Here is an 18,505-nt window from a genome sequence, read left to right as displayed (position 1 = left end):
AATACCACACAAACGGAGTAGAAAATGATTTTACTTGTCCTCAGCAAATATCACATACAGTGAACCACAATAAATAAGTCATCATAGAACATTCTACAAGTGAACTCACAATCCATCAATGTAAACATTTGACTGCTGTATAGTCTTGCTTGTGGTGACGTGAACCTTGAGGGTTGTGGGGGGGGGGGGACTGCTGAATTTGTTCGCTTAATGGCTATTCATTTAACAATGGTTAAATCTCCTTGACAAAAAAAAAGAATAGTGCAACTGACAAAATAATTATAAATAAAACTCTCTAGAAAGACAGTTGGTAACAAATAACGCCTGTACAGATCACAATTCTTCAGAAAAATAAACAAGGATTCAAATTAAATGTCTAGGTTTGACCAAATAAATTAAAACAGAATACAATATAAAAATGACTGACAAGGTTCCTCAACCTCAAAATTCATATGCTTGTTTTGAAGTTCTGAACACTTTCTTCTTGTTCCTTTTCAGCTTTATATGTTAAGTATTGAGGACTGGTTTTAATGACATATCAAATATATTAAACACCTGCAGAAGTGGCATTTGCGACAGACAAGAGAGCTTGTGACAATCAGACACTTACAGTAAAATGAATGGTCTGAAAACATCTGACGTGAAAGATGATACAGATATAATACAAACCTTACCTCTGGCTTGAGAGGGAAAAACTATTGATAAACAGTGTTCCCTTCATTTAATTTCAGTCAACAAACCGGTCAAATGAGCAACAAACTACTTGCCAGTCATCTCAACCTGTCCTGAGTCAATCCATGAGCACTAGAAAATGTGTCAATTAGTATTCAAAAACATTACATACATTTTCATAACCAAAACAAAAAGAAATTTCAAGTATATATATAAAAAAACATGCTTTGTAACCATTATTTAGACTAACTCCAAGTGCACTTCATGAATGAAGCACAGGAATCAAATTCTAACTTGCAGCCAATAGGGAATCAGTGTTTAAAAATAGTGACCAATCAGAAGGCACAGAAACATCACTATATATTACTTGTGTCCCACAGTGCAAAGACTTCACCTCAGCTACATTTTGGACATTTTTACAAACACACGTTCGAAAAAAGAAGGCGCAAGTTGATGGCAGTATATCGCTGTTGTATGGATGAAATCCTTTTCGCAAGAGACTCCTTTTGTATACCAAAAGGATTAAATTAGTGGATGCTTTATGCTGGATAAGATAAACATCAGCTTTACCCAATAGGTCTCAAGCTAATCAGCTACGACTAACTGTACACTATTTCACAGCAGAGAGACTACAGAGCTCTGAATGAAAAGCCCAGAGCTCAGGACTAAAAATACACAGACCAACGGCTTATCAACATTGTTCGTCTTTGAAAATTTGTGCACATCAATAAGCAATGGGCTGTGGTGACCGTTGTGGAAAAATGTGTTTAACATTGATTGATATACAGTAATGTTGTACGGCAAGGAGCTGATGATGAATATGTCTTTGGCTGTAAGGGCGGTCCTACTTGCGTCCATACATTCTTTCAATGTCATTGAGATAGTGGTTCTTCAGTTCTATCCTCTTGAGTTTGAATGCGTCCGTCACCAGGCCTGTTTCAGGGGTCCAGGGCTCCGGGCTCAGATGGACCATAACTGGTATCTCAAAGCGCTGGAGTTTAACTACAATGATGGAAAGACCATTAGAAAACATGCTCTTGATTCCACATTTTATACAACTCAAAGTCTAATGCTCACCAGGACTGCATGTATTTGATCAAAACTACAGTAAAACAGAAATACTGCGAAACTGTTTTCGATTTGAGTATATTATGTAACAATTCTGTGGTGCAGAGCTGAATTTTCAGCATCATTCCTCCAGTCTTCAGTGTCACATGATCCTTCAGAAATCATTCCAATATGATGATTTACTGCTAATGAAACATTTATTTTTAACAGTGTTAAACGGTGGTGCTACTTTATATTTTTATCATAAATATTTTATTTCAGCTAATAATTCATATTTTCGTTTAGTTTAGTGTTCTAAAATAAATCTAAAATTCTTTCTGAATATATCTGAATTCAACTTTTATATGCTAGTGTATGCTGAAGTTGTGTGAAGTCAGTGTCAAGTGTGCACAACGTCTGATGGACTAAAATAACAAAAATAACTTTGTTTTGTATCATGGTCTCTGAATTCCTTTTTGTTTATAATATTAAAATAAAATAGATGAAAAAATAATAATGTTTGCATGTCCGTGCATGTTTTTCTTGCAAAAACTTCAAATGTTGTGTTGAGCGGGCCTTCAGGGGTCTTGTCTTAATAAGATCAGTGAATTTCTTACTACGGTGTCCACATTTAGTGTCCGCCCTTTTTCACCACATACCTCACTGCTATAAATACTGTTAGGTTATACTCACTTGAAGTTGCAACTTCTTTAATTGCTCTCAGAACTTCCCTTTCCATAACTGGGTGGTTGCAAATCTCTTCCCATGTGCCCTCAATGCCCTTCTGATTGGCAAGAGCTGTCAGCTTCTTTTCATTAGGAACAATGAAGCTGATAACGTAATTCTGGTCACTGGTGGGCAGAAGAGAGAGAAAAGAGGTCTGTATACAGCACGTCTGCTGTTCTAAAGAGAGGACTCTTTGTTAGGGTTATTAACAGCCCATATGTGTCAGACAAAGCCGAACATATGATTACGAACCTGTTTGCATAAGCGCAGATGTTGTCAATGAGAGAGCAGCTCTTCAGAGCGGACTCAACTTTGCCTAAAGAGACATACTCCCCTGCTTGAAGTTTCACAAGGTCCTTCTTGCGATCTAGCCATTACATACAATAGATGTGAATAATACACATAGATAACAAATATGTGATTTGAACTAAAACAAGAAAGACTTCATTATGATTCAGAACCCAAACATACCGACAATCTGAAGACAGCCGTCAGGGTGCATCTCTCCTATATCACCAGTGCAGAACCACCGCTGGCCGTTCTCATCCACAATGAAGTCATTATTACAGCCTTCACTCCGGAAGTAGCCCATGGTCACATTAGGACCTCCGATGAGGATCTCACCACGTGGATGAGGCTTGTCATGCTTCGTATAGCCACCTGATGTATAAGGAGAATCACGACAGCTGTAACGGTTTGAATTTTTTCAAGTTAAAGGAATAGTTCCACCAAAAACAACATTTCTTACTCGACCTGATCTTGTTTCTTACCTTTTTTTTCAGAGAAGACAAAAGCATTTTTAAAGAATTATTGTGCAGCACTTCACTTCATGCGTGTAATTTTAATATTTTTATATACTATTATAGTGCTTATTAATATTTTAAATTCGCTGTTACTTTTATATTTTCTGCTTTTATTTTAGTTATTGTATGTACTTTTTTCTTTTAATTATTTTTATATTCTATTCAGCTATTTAGGCAACATTTCTAATTTTTCATTCAAGTTATGTTTTTCTTAATTTCTTAAATTATTTTATTATTTTAGCTTAGTTTTATTTTAATGAACAAAACCATTTTTATTTAGTTAATAATAATAATAATAATAATAATACTACAAATACTGCTTCCCTGAAGCTCACATAACACCAAACCTGATGCTTTTGGTGTCACTGATGCCATCAGATTACATTTACATTCATATATTATGCTGATGCTTTTATCAAAACTTATATTGCATTAAGATGCAGCTGTATAAGTTCCTGTGTTGTCTGGGAATTGAACCTATGACATTTGTGTTTTTGTGCCATGTTCTACTGTTTGAGCTACAGAAATGCTGAGGTCAGTATATATAAAAAAGAAGTCAAAGTCATTACACTTCAGCCATGGGTATTGAGGGTGGAAAAGCGCTGTTCATTTACTCGCCCCACCTACTCCTGCTGGCATTGAGACTCGAACCTGCAACCTTCTGGGTTACAAGTCTGATTCTCTAACCATTAGGCCACATCTAACTATAAGTATTGGCAAAGGTAAAGAAAGACACTTCCTTAAAGCAAGCTTTCACATTACCTAAGTAAACTTGGTATAGAATGTGTCTTAAGTGTTTATTTTTGTCCTTTTTAGAGTTGTTGGTGGATTACTTCTTTAAGATATGAACAAGCATCTACAATAAGGAAAACTGGTAGTATTTACCAACCTTCTGCCCAGTCTTTGAGTTTGACCTCACAGCAGATCAGAGGAGCTCCAACTCGTCCTGTGCTATAGTCAGCAACTACACAACATAAGATGATATGATCCTTACTGCACATTGAGATAAAGCTCTGACCATTTTTCTAAACAAGACTCTACAAGTAATAATAAACAGTGCAAGATAGACTGGAAAAGATGTCCAGATGTAGCAGGACTCCTCACCCTCAGTTATAGTTCCCGCTCCACAGGTCTCAGTAAGACCGTAACCCTGACCAACAGGACAGCAGAAGCAGATGTTCATGAAGCGCTGAGTGGCGGGAGACAGAGGGGCTCCTCCGGACAGCATCATCCGCACGTTTCCACCCAGCAGAGCTCTGACTTTCTTAAACAAACTGAATACATGAGGGAACAAAGACGATTAAACTCAAGATTCATTAATGTGATTAACTGAAGGCCTATTTTAATATCCTCTTACATATTGCACAGGGGCGCATCATAACCCTTCTTGATCTGCTCGAGCTTATAGTCGTAGGCCAGTTTGAACAGGGTTCTCTGCACGCAGTTCATCTCCTGCACTTTACTCATGACGTTCTTATTGATCCGGTCCATTATTTCCTGACAGAGTGTGAGATTTTAACATGACTGGTGTGAAGGAAACAAGATGAAAATGTTTTGAGGAGTCAGACTTACAGGTACGGCGGCCATTAGAGAAGGTTTCAGCACAGTGCAGTCACCTTTACTTCCCTTCTTAATTTTGGTTGACTACAAAGCAAAAACAAGCCATTCAATCATCTGAGATTAACATCATTTCCCTGTGTGTGACTATATTTATCTGATCCAGTAATAAACAGAGGTGCAGTACCTGATCAGACAGTGTTTGTGGTGTGGAATAGCCGATCCTGCAGCCGTACGTCACACACGAGATCTCAGCTGTCATTTCCAGCACATGAGCAAGAGGAAGATAGGCAATATAGGTATCCTTTGGTCTGTGGAGGCATACAGGAATATTAAAGCAAAACTAATATGCATTTCAGTCAGGCACCATTGCATTAATGGAAAGCAACAACCAGGTTCCAAAAGCAAAAAATCCATTTATATTTTCCACTGGTGAATTGATTTTAAGCAGTACGTTTTAAACCATTAAAGACATACCTTCTGTGAGCTACAAGGTTGGTATATGCTTTAGTTGAAGATATCAGCCCATATTATTTAAACTAGATTACAGGAGCACTGAGCAGCATAGAGCGCCCTCTCGCGGCTGGAGACGGTAATGTTTCTCTTGGTTAATTTCTTTTGGTTCATATCAAGTTAATTTTGATAAATGGGTCGCACCTGACTATAAGTCGCAGGACCAACCAAACTATGAAAAAAGTGTGACTTATAGTCCAGAAAATACGGTAGTTTTTAATAATCTCTGGAAAAACTGCGTTATACTTCATATATTTAGTTGAAGCACCTCTACAGTCTCAAGTCTTATTTGTTTAATGCGTCAAGCTTTGCACATCAGCATATTTGGCAATTAGATGCACATTTTCAGGTTTCTCCAGAAATATTTGACTGGGTACAATCCCAGGCTCTGGCTGGGCCACTCAAGTACATTCACAGAGTTGTCTATAAGACACCCTTGCTGTGTGCTTAGGGTCACTGTCCTGTTGGAAGGCGAACCTTCTGCCCAGTCTGAGGTTCTGAATGCTCTGGACTGGGTTTTCATTAAGGCGATCTCTATATTTTGGTGCACTGAGCATTTTCTTCTACTCTGACGAGTCCCTCAGTTCCTGCTGCTGTAGTAAAGCACACTTTACTTTTGGGATGGTACTCTGCAGGTGATGAGCAATGCCTGGTTTCCTTCAAACGATGCATCATCAGACCAGATAATCTTGTTTCTCACAGTCTGAGGACTCATTAGGTGCTTTTATTTTGCAAATTCCAAGTGTGTTTTCACGTGTCTTCACTGAGGAGAGGATTGAGTTTGGCCACACCACCATAAAGCCCAGATCGGTGGTGTTGCAGTAATGTTTGTCCTTCTTTAGATTTCTCCTATCTGCATATAGGAGATTCACTCGAGCTCAGCTAGAGTGACCATCAGGTTCTTGGTCACCACACTAACAAATGCCCTTCATCAATCACTCAGTTTGGCCTGGAGGCTAGCTCTAATAATGGTCCTGGTTATTTTAAACTTCTTCCATTAAGGGTAACAGAGACTATATGCTTCTGTGAACCTTCACCCTTGTGTGTGGCTTGATACAAACCTGTTTCTGAGCTCTACAGGAAGTTCTTCTGACCTCAGGTCTTGGTTTTTGCTCCGATATGCATTATCAGCTGTTAGACCTTTTATTAAGACGTGCATGTGTGCCTTTCCAAATCATACCCATTCAGATAAGGGTACGAATACTTATGCAATAGAATCGTTTAAGTTTTTTACTTTTAATAAAATAGCAAAGATGTTAAAAAATTTTTATGTATGTATGTATATATATATATATATATATATATATATATATATATATATATATATATATATATATATATATATATATATATATATATATATATATATATATATATATGTGTGTGTGTGTGTGTATATATATATATCTCAAAATTAATGGTTTCATATTTCTCAATTGCTTTTGATTGTATAATAAGCAATACTTTGTGGGATTGTAGTTCTTTTCATTAAAGTCTCTTGGTCTTTTTGTTCGTTTTTGAAATGCAGTTTTGCTTCATATTATAGTGTAAAAAGTTTATAATATTGTGTTTCACCTCATAGCTAGTTGGTTTGGTTTTGGCTTATAACACTAAGATATTTATAAAATCTGTATGGTAAAAAATAAATACAATTTTGGAACCAAGTTTGCTGAATAAATGGGTGGCCATTGTGGCACCCTATTGATATTTATACACACCCCAAACCAGGTATCCTCTCGCACTGGCCTGCCATGCCCCCGATCAGGTTACTGTGAATGATCATCACCCCTTTAGGTCTACCGGTGGAGCCGCTGGTGTACATAATAACAGCAAGGTCTGATGGGACGGGCTTCACTATGGGTCTGCTCACTGCAACACAAAGCACACACTGTTTTCTCCTCTGGTGATAGAGATTAATCCATTACAGTGCAAATCTTTATTCAGATCAATATAGTATGGGTGAACTGTGGGTAAACTGCAGCCAATCACTGAAAAGATTAATTAGCATATAAATTAAATGTCAGTCGTAAAGTTGGTGCCCTTTCTTACAGTTTTCTGGCTTGGCTCCCAGCTCTTGCACAGAGTGCATGCTATGGATCTGAATGCCCTGTGGATATCCCACTGTGCTGATGCTCTTCCTGTCCACATAGATGATCTGCCTCAGTCTGGGGATTTGTGGAAGAACATTCTGTAGGGGAATAAACAAATGGAAACACATATTATAGTTATGAATTATATTATAAATGGAATGCAGATAACTTTTATGGAAACAGAATATTTAATGAAAAATTTAAATATTTCTTGCGGCAGGGCAGGAAAACCCAGGGGACACCAGATATCTGATTGACATCAAAACCCAACACCGGATGGACGTTTAATATTGGTTACTTAATACGATGACTTAAAACCAACAACAAATGATGATGTATATTAAAGCTGTGTGGAAGTTAACATTATTTGGCAGGCATTGGTGTTTGGTTAACATCATGGGTAAATGTCATGGCTAAATGTCTATGTTTGGTGTCTAAAATACTTTGTTGGCATGAATTTTGGTTACTTAATACCACAACTAAAAACCAACAAAATATCAATATCAGCTTTTGTCACTATTCTACGTCAAGTTGACATTGGCATTAGAACAGGTCATGACACTGAATTTCCCCTGACATAAAGGCATGTATTTAACCAAATATCAATGTCTTATGATATTGGTGGTCCGCTGGAAAAAAATTTTAACTAAAGTAAAGGGTGAGATATTCACGGAGACAAACATGACTGAACATAAAGACATGCGATTCAGTCTTAACAGCGAGTCAGATGTTCATTTGGTAACTGCTCTAATTCATTCAAGTTCATTCAGTGATTCAAACTAATAACCCATGAGTTCATGAGTCATGTTTAAAAGCACTAGGAATTAGTTTGTTTGTTATATGGACTACACTGGTTTATGAGTTCAGTTATCAAAAAGAACGGAACTGAAATGGGTGCCAAGTTGGCACTGATTCATTGTACCCTGTTACTGTAACCTTGTTAGCTCTTGTAATATATTGTTTTGCTGTGACTCTGTAGTACAGGAACCACTGAGATGGTTTCATTGCTGTCTTTAGCTCACCTTCAGTTTGGTTTCCAGCAATTCCACGCTGGTGACCAGCTGTGTAGCTCCACACTCATTCAATCCGAAAACCATTGCCTCTTCTCCTAGAGTTGCATAAAAGGTGACCACTACAAAAACCACATGAAACACAAATTAACAGAAGAAGATCAAGACAAACCCAATACAGTCACAGCACATCTACTGTATGCGTCATCACATTAAAGCATGAAGGATAAAACCTATGACTCACTTGAAGTTTTTTTTTCCTTAGGAAAAAATAATAATTTGTTTCCTTACATGGGAAATTGCGTCTGAAGCAGGCCTGAGCCGTGATCATCCACTCTGCCCGTGTCTCACAGAAAATCGCGATGGTGCTTTTTGGCTGTTGGCCTAGTGCTGCCAGTCCGCTCCCAAACTGACTGACCTGAGTGTCCATCTCCTCATAGGACAACCACTTATAATTGCCCAGAATAAACTGCCAAGACAAAGCCATAAAACACCTTTATACATAAAAAAAAAATATAGGCTATATATTTGTTTTTCCTTTCTCAACAAATTCACGTTGTGTTCACATTGAATTTGAATGTGATCCAAATGTTGGATGACAGTGTGAATGGCAAAAAGAATACTGAATCTGACATTTTTAATTCATCAATTTTTTGTAATCCCCAATTATATATGTGGAATTCATACATGTCAAATGATTTTGTGATGGGATTTCACTTTTGAACTCTTGTGAACCATGAATACAAGCGATGTTAAAATGTAAATTAGTTTTTAATATTAAAATGTTAATTTAAATTTCACATTATAATAAATTGTGGTATATAAACATTTATATACTAACATTTATAATTGTATGGATATCTATAAATATAATGTTTATGTATAAAGGGAAATTCACTACATTTTAAACGTTTTGGGGGCAGTAAAATTCATTTTGAAAGAAATGACTTTATTCAGCATGAATGCATTAAACTGATCAAACACCACAGTAAAGACTTTCACAATATTTTTTACATTATTCCAAAAGATTTCCATTTTCAATAAATAAAAAGTTTCTTAAGCAGCAAATTAGAATGATTAAAAAGGTCATGTGAATAACCTCACTAAATAAACTGGATTAGAGCAGAAAATTAGAAGTAGACACTTGTGATAACAGCCGTACAGAATATGTCAGAGGAGGACGTACCTTTTTGAAGACCTTCCCATTCGGCTGAGTCTCATTTTCTTCGCTCAAAACTTCTCTGGTTCCTAGGCAGTCCGTTTTACCGAATCGCTCCACTGCATAGTCAAACAGCTTATCAAGGGTGTCTTTTCCAGGGAAGTCCTCTGTGACCAGGTAGTCGAAGCGATCCACGGAACGATACGGCCCTTCAGCCTGACCGGTGGTTGACCTGGATTTGACTCTCTTTGCCAGGGCTTTCTTTTTCTGAGCTCCAGTCAGGAAGAACCATGGTAATAAGCTCAAGAGTGAGTAGAGCCTCACTACTACATGTACTGGGAACAAGAGAATGGTACTCAGGTCCATGTTCAGACGCACGTCTGCTGAGAAGCTGAAGGGGACTGAAAGATGAAGGGATCAGGCCAATCCTGAGATAGAGCGAGTTTGTTGTCCTGTGGAGGATCCCGGATCAAAGTTCAGAAAGATTAGGGAAGTGTCCAATATGTAGCTCCAAAATGTGCAACCTGATGAGAATGACAGTAAGACATAAAGGAAATGTATGTTATTCAATATGTATGTACTCAACTGAAACACAGCCCTACGAGACATTTCTATGAGAAAATAAGAGTGTGAGGCTTCAATCGGAACAGTTTGCATTCATTCAGCTGCTTTAATGAGACAAGCTAGGCTTATTAGAGGACGTGGTCACAAACACCACACAAGAGGTCCAGGCCAGTGAATAGCGTCTCTCTGTTTCTCATTTAATGACTAATATGAAGTGACACAATTCCTGCAGAGCCTGTCCTCTCCTAAAGACAGGGTGGACTGATGGACGTATGATATTAAATCACAAGGTTACCAGACATCTATTAATGTTTGTACAGATGAAACCTGATACACTCGGTTTATCTAGTGTTCTAGTTGCTGGTACAGCATGGCAGAAATGCCAAGCCCATGGGTTAGATTTCAATGAAACACCCAAAATAATTAAAACAAATGCGTTCTTATTGAGTTGAGCAGAAACACTTAATCTCTGGCTTAAAATAACTTCATCTCAGGAAGATAAAATCATCTCTTGATCACACGACTGGAGTCAGATTAAGGAAGTAGAAATTAGTTTCTCATATATGGAACAGAAACAACATCACCTCAACACTACTGTTACAACCTGTGCACACAGTGCTGCCAAGCTGGGAATTTACTATGAAATTAGACCCCTAAAAGCTCAAGTCCTTCCTGACGGTGAAGACAAGTGTGGCCAACTGCAGGGCTGAGCTAATGGCAAAAGGTTAATGTAAGACATACTCCACTGACTCAGCTAGACACTCAATAACAGCAGACAACCAAATCTCTCTTACTATGACAGTTAATAAGCTCTTTCTTGTTTGTTTAGACTGACAACATTTTTGTTCAGAGATCAAGATGTGATCAGTCCAGCTGAAATATCATGTGATGTTGACACAATCCACAGCCTCATATACCATTCATAGCTTGGGCAAAATAAATGTATTTTTTTGTGGCTTATATTGGTCGATATTTCAATTCTGAACTTTTTTTGTCTAAATAAAAATACCAAAAACAACCAATTTTTTTTTTTTTTTTATGTTAGAAGTGAATGTAGACATCACAGATCACAGTTATGTTGTTTCAAGGAAAAGTATGTGGTCTATTAATTTTGCAATTTGCTTAATATTACATTTAAAAAATGTATTAAATTATAAGTTTAAGAAAGACTGCCAACTTTACTGCTGATAACAATATACGTAGTATAGTATATTAGGGATGCACCAATATTAACAATCTGGCAGATAATGATAAGCCATATTTATTTTTATGTTATGGCAAATAAGCAATAAGTTGTTGATATTCAAACTAAATACTATGAAAATGAATTTAGAAATCACCATTATAAAATACATACATATATAAATATGGATATTAATTTGCTAAAGATTTACATTTAACAGCATTATTCGAAAAAATACCATTGCCATCATCTATTGTTCACAATACAGTTCATCAAAATGTAAAACCAAGAGGAAAAATAGTTAGTGTCTACAATTAAATATCCAATACTTAAACATTCACATACCTTCACATTGGAGATACTACATTAATTAAACCTCCACCCTTGCTCATCCAAGTTAACGACATTACCCAATAACAAATTAACTTACGACGAAACAAATGTGGATGCTAACTGGTGCAATTTTTTAATCTTCCCTGATGAGCTGAAACCTGGACAAAGGTTAGATTCAATGTGAACCCTAAAGCCTGGTGAGAGTGGTCAGTGAGAAGAGACAGCCAATGATATCCATCCCTCCAGCTCACCCCACTCACAGAGCAGATCTTCAGCAGGTGGACACACATGGACTGGAACTGAATGATTGGATCCTGGATCTGATCCCATTATGTCTGTTATCATCTTTTACAACCCAACCTCTGTTTACTAGAAGGACACCTTATGATAACTTGACCTGAATGTACACTTTAAAATTACACATCAGTACTGCCGTTGAGTGGCTGTGATTACAACTCCTAAACAAATATTAGCATAATTCATTGATGATGTCATGTCAACACTACTTTTGAAAGTCTAACTTTCTGTATACATTCAACGTTAGTTTGAAACGATTTAACACACAGATAAAGTAAGAAATATCATAAAACATAAATAAAAGGTGTTTTATCTACTAGCTTTCGATAATAAAGTTTTTTCCACCTCTAAGATACATAAAATATATTAGCATCCATTTTTGGCACGATCACGTGCTGTTCAAAACGCCGGCGGCTCCTGAGACGCAGCTAACGTCACACGTGTTCCGTTCATCACCGTGGAAACGGCTCGTTTAAATAAATGGAACACTGTTGGTTTATGATTAATGGAACACGCTAAAGCTGTTTAACTCCGACAAGTCTGATCTTTTGAATGTGATGAAGACGGTGATGATGACGCTCTTTGTCGGATGTCGAAACGTCAAACGCAGCATCATCATCATCGTGAGGAATGCCAAGACATGCTTTTCCATCACCTAGCCTCATATTAAACAATCATGTATTAAAACTCTATTTAATCTTCATTCAGACCCGGTAATGACGTGTACATTCAGATTTGAAGCGTAGCAAGCTAGCGTTTCCTTGATCTCTTTCAGCCGTCTATAAAATTGTCGCACTAAACAAGAAAAACAAACGACAAAACAATCCCCTCGTTAAGTATGACTGAAGTGTTACGACTATATGAGTATGTGGCTAGAAAATGATCTTACCGGCTTTTAGTCTCTTACCTCCAGAACCGGTTTGTGTTTCAGTCTTCCACTGCCAAGCGCAATGACCGACAGTTACCTCCGGCGCGTGCCGTTACACCCGGAAATATTGCGTCATCTGACTCCATATTTTTCAACCAATAAGGTTTAGACATGGAAGCGAAAGACTTCCTGTTTCTGCTAGTGCACTTCAGGTCACGGCTACACTTAAAAAAAAAAAAAAATTTGTATTGATAAAACTTTTTATATTGATAATATTAGTATTAATACAATTAAAAGACTCACGTTTATTGTTCTGTAGTTTCACAAACAAAAAAGAAAAGAATTGTAAAAAGCTAACGGTAAAATCCCAGTCATATTCTAGACTCTAGGCAGTGAAGAGAAAGATTTATAACTCAGTATGTAATAATAACAATATTCTCGTTCTGTAGTAAAAAAAAAAAAAGAAAGAAAAAAAAGCGTATGTAGCTTAATGAAAGCATCAGTAGTGTAAGCTATGGAAGGCTTACTGGAATAATATGTTACAACAAAATTTGTGAGAAAAAGAAAACACACCCAACACTAAGACAAATTCATCAAAACCATTTGCTCCTTAAGATCAGTTTTTATTGGCTGCTATTTACATAGTGATATACATATATAAAAAAACAATCTTTCATGACTGCAAAATGTTACTATGCTGTAAATGCTGTGTTGTAGATTAACCAAATGAAATTTTACCACAACATCAAGCTGTTCAGTGCATTTATTTTTTGCCTTCAACCATGATGATGTGTTAACCAAACTTGGTTTTCACGGGAGGATCAGTGTATACAGGTTTGTCCATAGTGCTGATGGGCAGTGCAAACGCTGCGTCCTGAAATGGTCCCACCATTTATCCTCTTGTCATCCAGCCAAGGTCACCCTGTATGCAAACCAGAACTTTAATCTACACAAGCAGTTGAGGTTATCCTGATACTTACAAAAGCATAATTTGAATAACAAATTAATGAATGAGTAGTACTAAAACATACTTTGATAAAAACTGTGAAATTAAAGGTATATGTGGTAGAGCATTGTGTTAGCAGCGCAAAAGGTTGTGGGTTCGATTCCCAGGGAACACATGTTTGGTAAAATTTTTTAGCCTGAATGCATTGTAAGTCGCTTTGGATAAAAGCGCCTGCTAAATGCATAAATTTAATTTAATTTCATTTAATACACAGCACTGAAGGTACTAGGCTACAGTTTTTCCCAGGAGAATTACATTTCTATCACAGTGTTCAATTTAAATTATGATACAGTACTACTGATAAACTATGACAATAGCATATATAGAACATATAATCTTTTATATGACTTATTTTAAACAGACTGATACTGAAATGATACAGAAAGGCTGTATGTAAGTGTTACTGAAAATCCATCGAATAATATGAGTTCAGTATTCTATGCAAATTAGGGGTTTTCTAGCATCGATAGTGCATTGACTGCCATCTGCTGGTAAAAAACTATATAGTACACACAGGAACTTCAGGATTTTTTAAAACTCCACTTCATGCAAGTCACATTACTGCTACTAATTCACTGTTTTTATGCATGACAAATGTCTTACTCCTTGTCTGGCTTTGTCCTCACTGTACTGTGATCACTGAAGCGCATGCCAGACTTGATTTTCTCCATTGCTTCCATACACTAACCATGCTTTTCACACAGAATATGCAGAACCTATCAGAAAATTGTTCTCAGTTATTATTATTTTTGTAATATTTTAAAGTAACATTTCTTATGCAGATACAAAATACAGTATACAGATGTTTACTTTACAGCTGTACCTCCTTTCTGAGCCTTCTGTCTCCACTACCTGAAGCAGCTGCCCCTGTCCAAATACAAGTGTATGTTTACATCTTACAAATACAACAATGCAAATAAGATAATACCTATCCATCTGTATGTAGCTAGATATATTAAGCATTTTGAAATAACAATATTAGGCGAATTACACATTTGGCCACATTCTTCCTCACGCATTTCTAACACCTTTAGTTAAGATACAATATCCGGAAATGTTATATTAACACTAGTTGGTCTTGTGAACAACGAGACAAAATCGACAGACACACAGCAGTGTAACAATGTTTACAATCTGTTAGCCACAAACGCTGCAAGCTATAGCTAGCACATCAGCAAAAGCTAATGTAACAGTAAAATTATATGCTATAAATTCGATATGGTGACATATGTTAGAGTTTGTTCATGGAGCATCATATATTTGTTGTTTACCTTTAACACCTTTTCCTTTTGGTGGCATTTTCTATCACCTCGTGTCGGATAATGTATTTCCACTTAAGACCTTCGCTAGCCCTCACAGATTCCCACGCGGTTACAAGTAGGGCTCGCTGCAGCCTGCGGTGGACATCCAACCCCGCCCACATCCAAGCGTGACGTCGATACTCCGCCCACATCCAAGCGTGACGTCAGAAACCACACCCACATCCAAAGACGTCACATATCCAACCCTGCCCACTCGGATGTGCCATCATAAACCGCGACTATATCCGTCTACGTAACGTTCTCATTAAATTTCAAACAGGAAGAATCGTCGAGAAGACGTGAAGTGAAGAAGTTTGTGATGTTTTTAATCGGTAAAAGAAGGAAATATTGTTTTGCCATCGCCAGAAAGAAGAAGAAGTTGTTGTTATCTGTATTTGCCAGTTGCCCAGAAGAGGAAGAAGTTATCTGCAATGGCTGTAAGTAATGAAAAATTCGGTTCTTAGCCCAAAAGTGTTTGTCACACTCACTGTATGTCTCTGCTTAACGTTAATAGTTAAAATGGTAAAATGTACACATTAAATTATCAATGAATGTTTTGTTAGACATGAAGTGAAACGATAGCACAACGATAACTGTTTTGTTATGGGCTTTAGTAAAGTTACAAAGACACGATGCTGACTTCACACAGGCACGTTATAAGGCTACCAACACTGCTGTGTTTACTTTCATAATGTCTATAATGCTCCTAACTGTATCCTGATAAAATGTATGTGCATTGATTCATCCTTCGTGTTTTTTTTTTTATATCCCTGACACATAATACTGATCTCTCTTTCTCTCTCACACACACTCGCACTCACACTTCACCTCTCTCACATACATATACTCCCCTGGCCCCACGCAAAACACATGGAATATATTTAATGATATACACTGACAACTCTTGCACAATAACTTGTTTGAGCAACCACACAATTCACTATGTCTTACTATGTCTCTGTTCATGGCAAATCTTTGTATCCTTCTATATACACATAATATTTATCATGTTTTACAGGATCCTACACTTCTGCAGTCCAAACCTGATCCAGAACAGTTCTGCCATGATGGGGGGTTTGGATGTCCCTGCTGCAGTTTCACCACTGAAGAGAAGTTCTCTTTTACACTTCACCTAGAGAACCACATAAGTCATGCAGTGGAGCATGGAGGTATGGTGAGAGCATGTCTTTAGAAATTGATTGGTTTTTGTGTTTTTAAATCATATATGCATGTATATGTATGTTGTATAATCTAAATATGTATGTGAATCTCAAAGAACAACAAGGTGAACTGTAGTTTTTTGGGAACCACTAAAGTGATGAGAATATTGTTGTTATTTATCTATGTGTGTTTTGTAACTTGCTGTGTACACTTTACACTTTTGTTAATTTTTTTTTCTACAATCCTACAGGTTAAGTCATCTTAAAATGAATGGCCCATGGAAGATCATTAAAACCAAGGTACGAGAATGCAATCATCAGTTTTTTTTTTTTCAGTCCTTGTTCTGTAGTATATGTATAAAAAAAAAAATTAATTATACATTTTAAATATTTGATAGAATATTCCAACCCAGAGAGAGGGACTGGATTGTGGTCTGTTCATGCTGATGGTAAGCTGTGAATTACAGATTCTGAGCAGTTATGGTGATGGCAGAAGTTTAGTTTAGTTTACATGCAGTATTTAGATGAATATGGTCGTGTTATCTGTACGTTACAGTAAATTGGTGTCAGTTAATCTCAATATTTGAATTTTCTCAATGGTATTTGTTGTCTGTTTCAGGATGCACTCTATATAGCCCTGGACTGGACATTTGACTTTAGCCAGGTGATGACCTCAAATTTTCTTTTGGAAGGTTTTTATTTTTTATTTTTTCCAGAAGTTTTTTCAAATGCATTCTCAGTTTTTTATTTTGTGTTTTATCTGTTAAGATAACATCCCTCAGCTCCGAAGGTGGTGGTGTAGTGCAAAACATGTCACATCCAAGGTACACACAACTGGTTAATGAAATGAAATTGATTCTTCTGCATTCAAACTACCCAGACACACTAAATGTTTCCTCCTAGAATGTTAAGCAGTATCAAAACTTTGGAGAGGCCACAATGTTGAATGTTTAGAAATGTGTTGAATGCTTTGAGTGGTTGGAAATACTAAAAAGATGCTCTACAAATGGTCACTTACCTAACCTTTGAGTCTGTCTTTAGGTTGTCAGAGTCAACCATCACCAAACAGCCAGCCAGTACGGAAACTGTGATGGGTCAAGATGACAGTGATGAGGTAAAAACTTTTTTTTTTTTTTTTTGTAAAAATAATTATAGTAATTTTAGATTTACCCCACAAACACAGTTTATTTTGTACTTTCAACAGAAGATCAAAGAGGAACTGAAGAGGAAGTTCATAAGGGACATTGGTGTAGCATGGTGCTGGGTTCAGAGCCACTATGAGCTGTTCCATGGAGAGGTGACAGAGCCTTAATTTCTTCAGATGGACGAAGAAAAACGGTCTAATATAATCAAAGACTACCTGAAAAGAGAGACTGAGAAAGCAAGGGATGCCTGTGTGTTTGTCTTTGACAATCGCGAGGATATGGAAACATTCTTATTAAATGTGTTGATGAACAGGGGCTGAAAGTCAATACCATGTTTCTGGGAGTTATTTAATTTATAATAATTTATTTACTCTACATTGTTGAATATTATTGTTTTGTGAAATAAATATAACAATACCCAGTGAAACAAGGGATGTCTTTTTATTGATCTTTATGCATCCGTAGGACTTGGACACATTTTATTATATATTTGTGTTGATGGAAAAAGGCCCAAAAGTCAATGCCATGTTACTTACATAATCTATCAAAGCAACCAATGACTTAAGCCTATGTATGTGTAGCTTAGTCTATATAGAGAACCGTCAATCCTATCATGCAAATGTAGTTGCTCTTTTTTGCGAGGTGATAAAAAAATTTTCCATGCACATAAAAATATTAGTGTGTAGATCATAATTGTTCTTGTATATAAATAAAAGGAAAATAAAAATACTTAAAACCAAATGAAGTATATAAATTTGCCAATTTCATGAACATTTTTTTATTTAAAGTGAAAGAAATATGAAAAATAAACACATGTAAAAAAAAAAAATAAAGAGGGGAGGATTCCAGTTATTGCATAACACCCATATTTATCCTTAAAATAGTGATATGATCACTAACATTCCTACCTTATAAGTGAAACATATTTTAAGAGAATTAGATAAATAAAAATGCCTTAAACCAAATTGTCTACTTAACTTTGATATTGTCTAAGGTATGTTACAATCGATCATAAAATATGTGAATTTGTCATTACATAATCGAACAGCGGAAGGTATAAAAATTTTATTA

At 36.5% G+C, this 18,505-nt stretch overlaps 1 protein-coding gene and 1 pseudogene across 3 annotated transcripts; both read right to left on the bottom strand.

Annotated features, from left to right (window-relative positions):
* Positions 1-15: 15 nt before the first annotated feature.
* LOC132109449 (long-chain-fatty-acid--CoA ligase 4-like) lies at positions 16-13,008 on the bottom strand. 3 transcript variants are annotated; one of them, XM_059515527.1, is made up of 15 exons: positions 12,862-13,008; positions 9,605-10,101; positions 8,710-8,887; positions 8,431-8,540; positions 7,368-7,506; positions 7,037-7,187; positions 4,993-5,116; positions 4,821-4,892; positions 4,606-4,745; positions 4,353-4,522; positions 4,138-4,212; positions 2,917-3,105; positions 2,698-2,812; positions 2,413-2,570; positions 16-1,674 (listed from the first exon to the last, which is right to left on the bottom strand). In XM_059515527.1, exons 2-15 carry the CDS (start codon positions 9,941-9,943, stop codon positions 1,517-1,519), a joined length of 2,118 nt encoding a protein of 705 aa, XP_059371510.1. In that variant the 5' UTR covers positions 9,944-10,101; positions 12,862-13,008; the 3' UTR covers positions 16-1,516. The 3 variants fall into 3 exon arrangements, with proteins under 3 accessions (XP_059371510.1, XP_059371509.1, XP_059371511.1); XM_059515526.1 differs by having other exon boundaries at positions 12,844-12,995; XM_059515528.1 differs by lacking the exon at positions 12,862-13,008 and adding an exon at positions 11,670-11,834.
* A 577-nt stretch (positions 13,009-13,585) lies between these two features.
* Positions 13,586-15,127, bottom strand: LOC132109452 (peptidyl-prolyl cis-trans isomerase NIMA-interacting 4-like; annotated as a pseudogene).
* Between the last annotated feature and the right edge of the window lie 3,378 nt (positions 15,128-18,505).

The sequence above is a fragment of the Carassius carassius genome, chromosome 29, assembly GCF_963082965.1.
Source record: "Carassius carassius chromosome 29, fCarCar2.1, whole genome shotgun sequence".
Classification (NCBI taxonomy): Eukaryota; Metazoa; Chordata; class Actinopteri; order Cypriniformes; family Cyprinidae; genus Carassius; species Carassius carassius.
The sequence above is the reverse complement of the archived record's forward strand: the minus strand, read 5'-3'. Positions and strand labels throughout refer to the sequence as shown.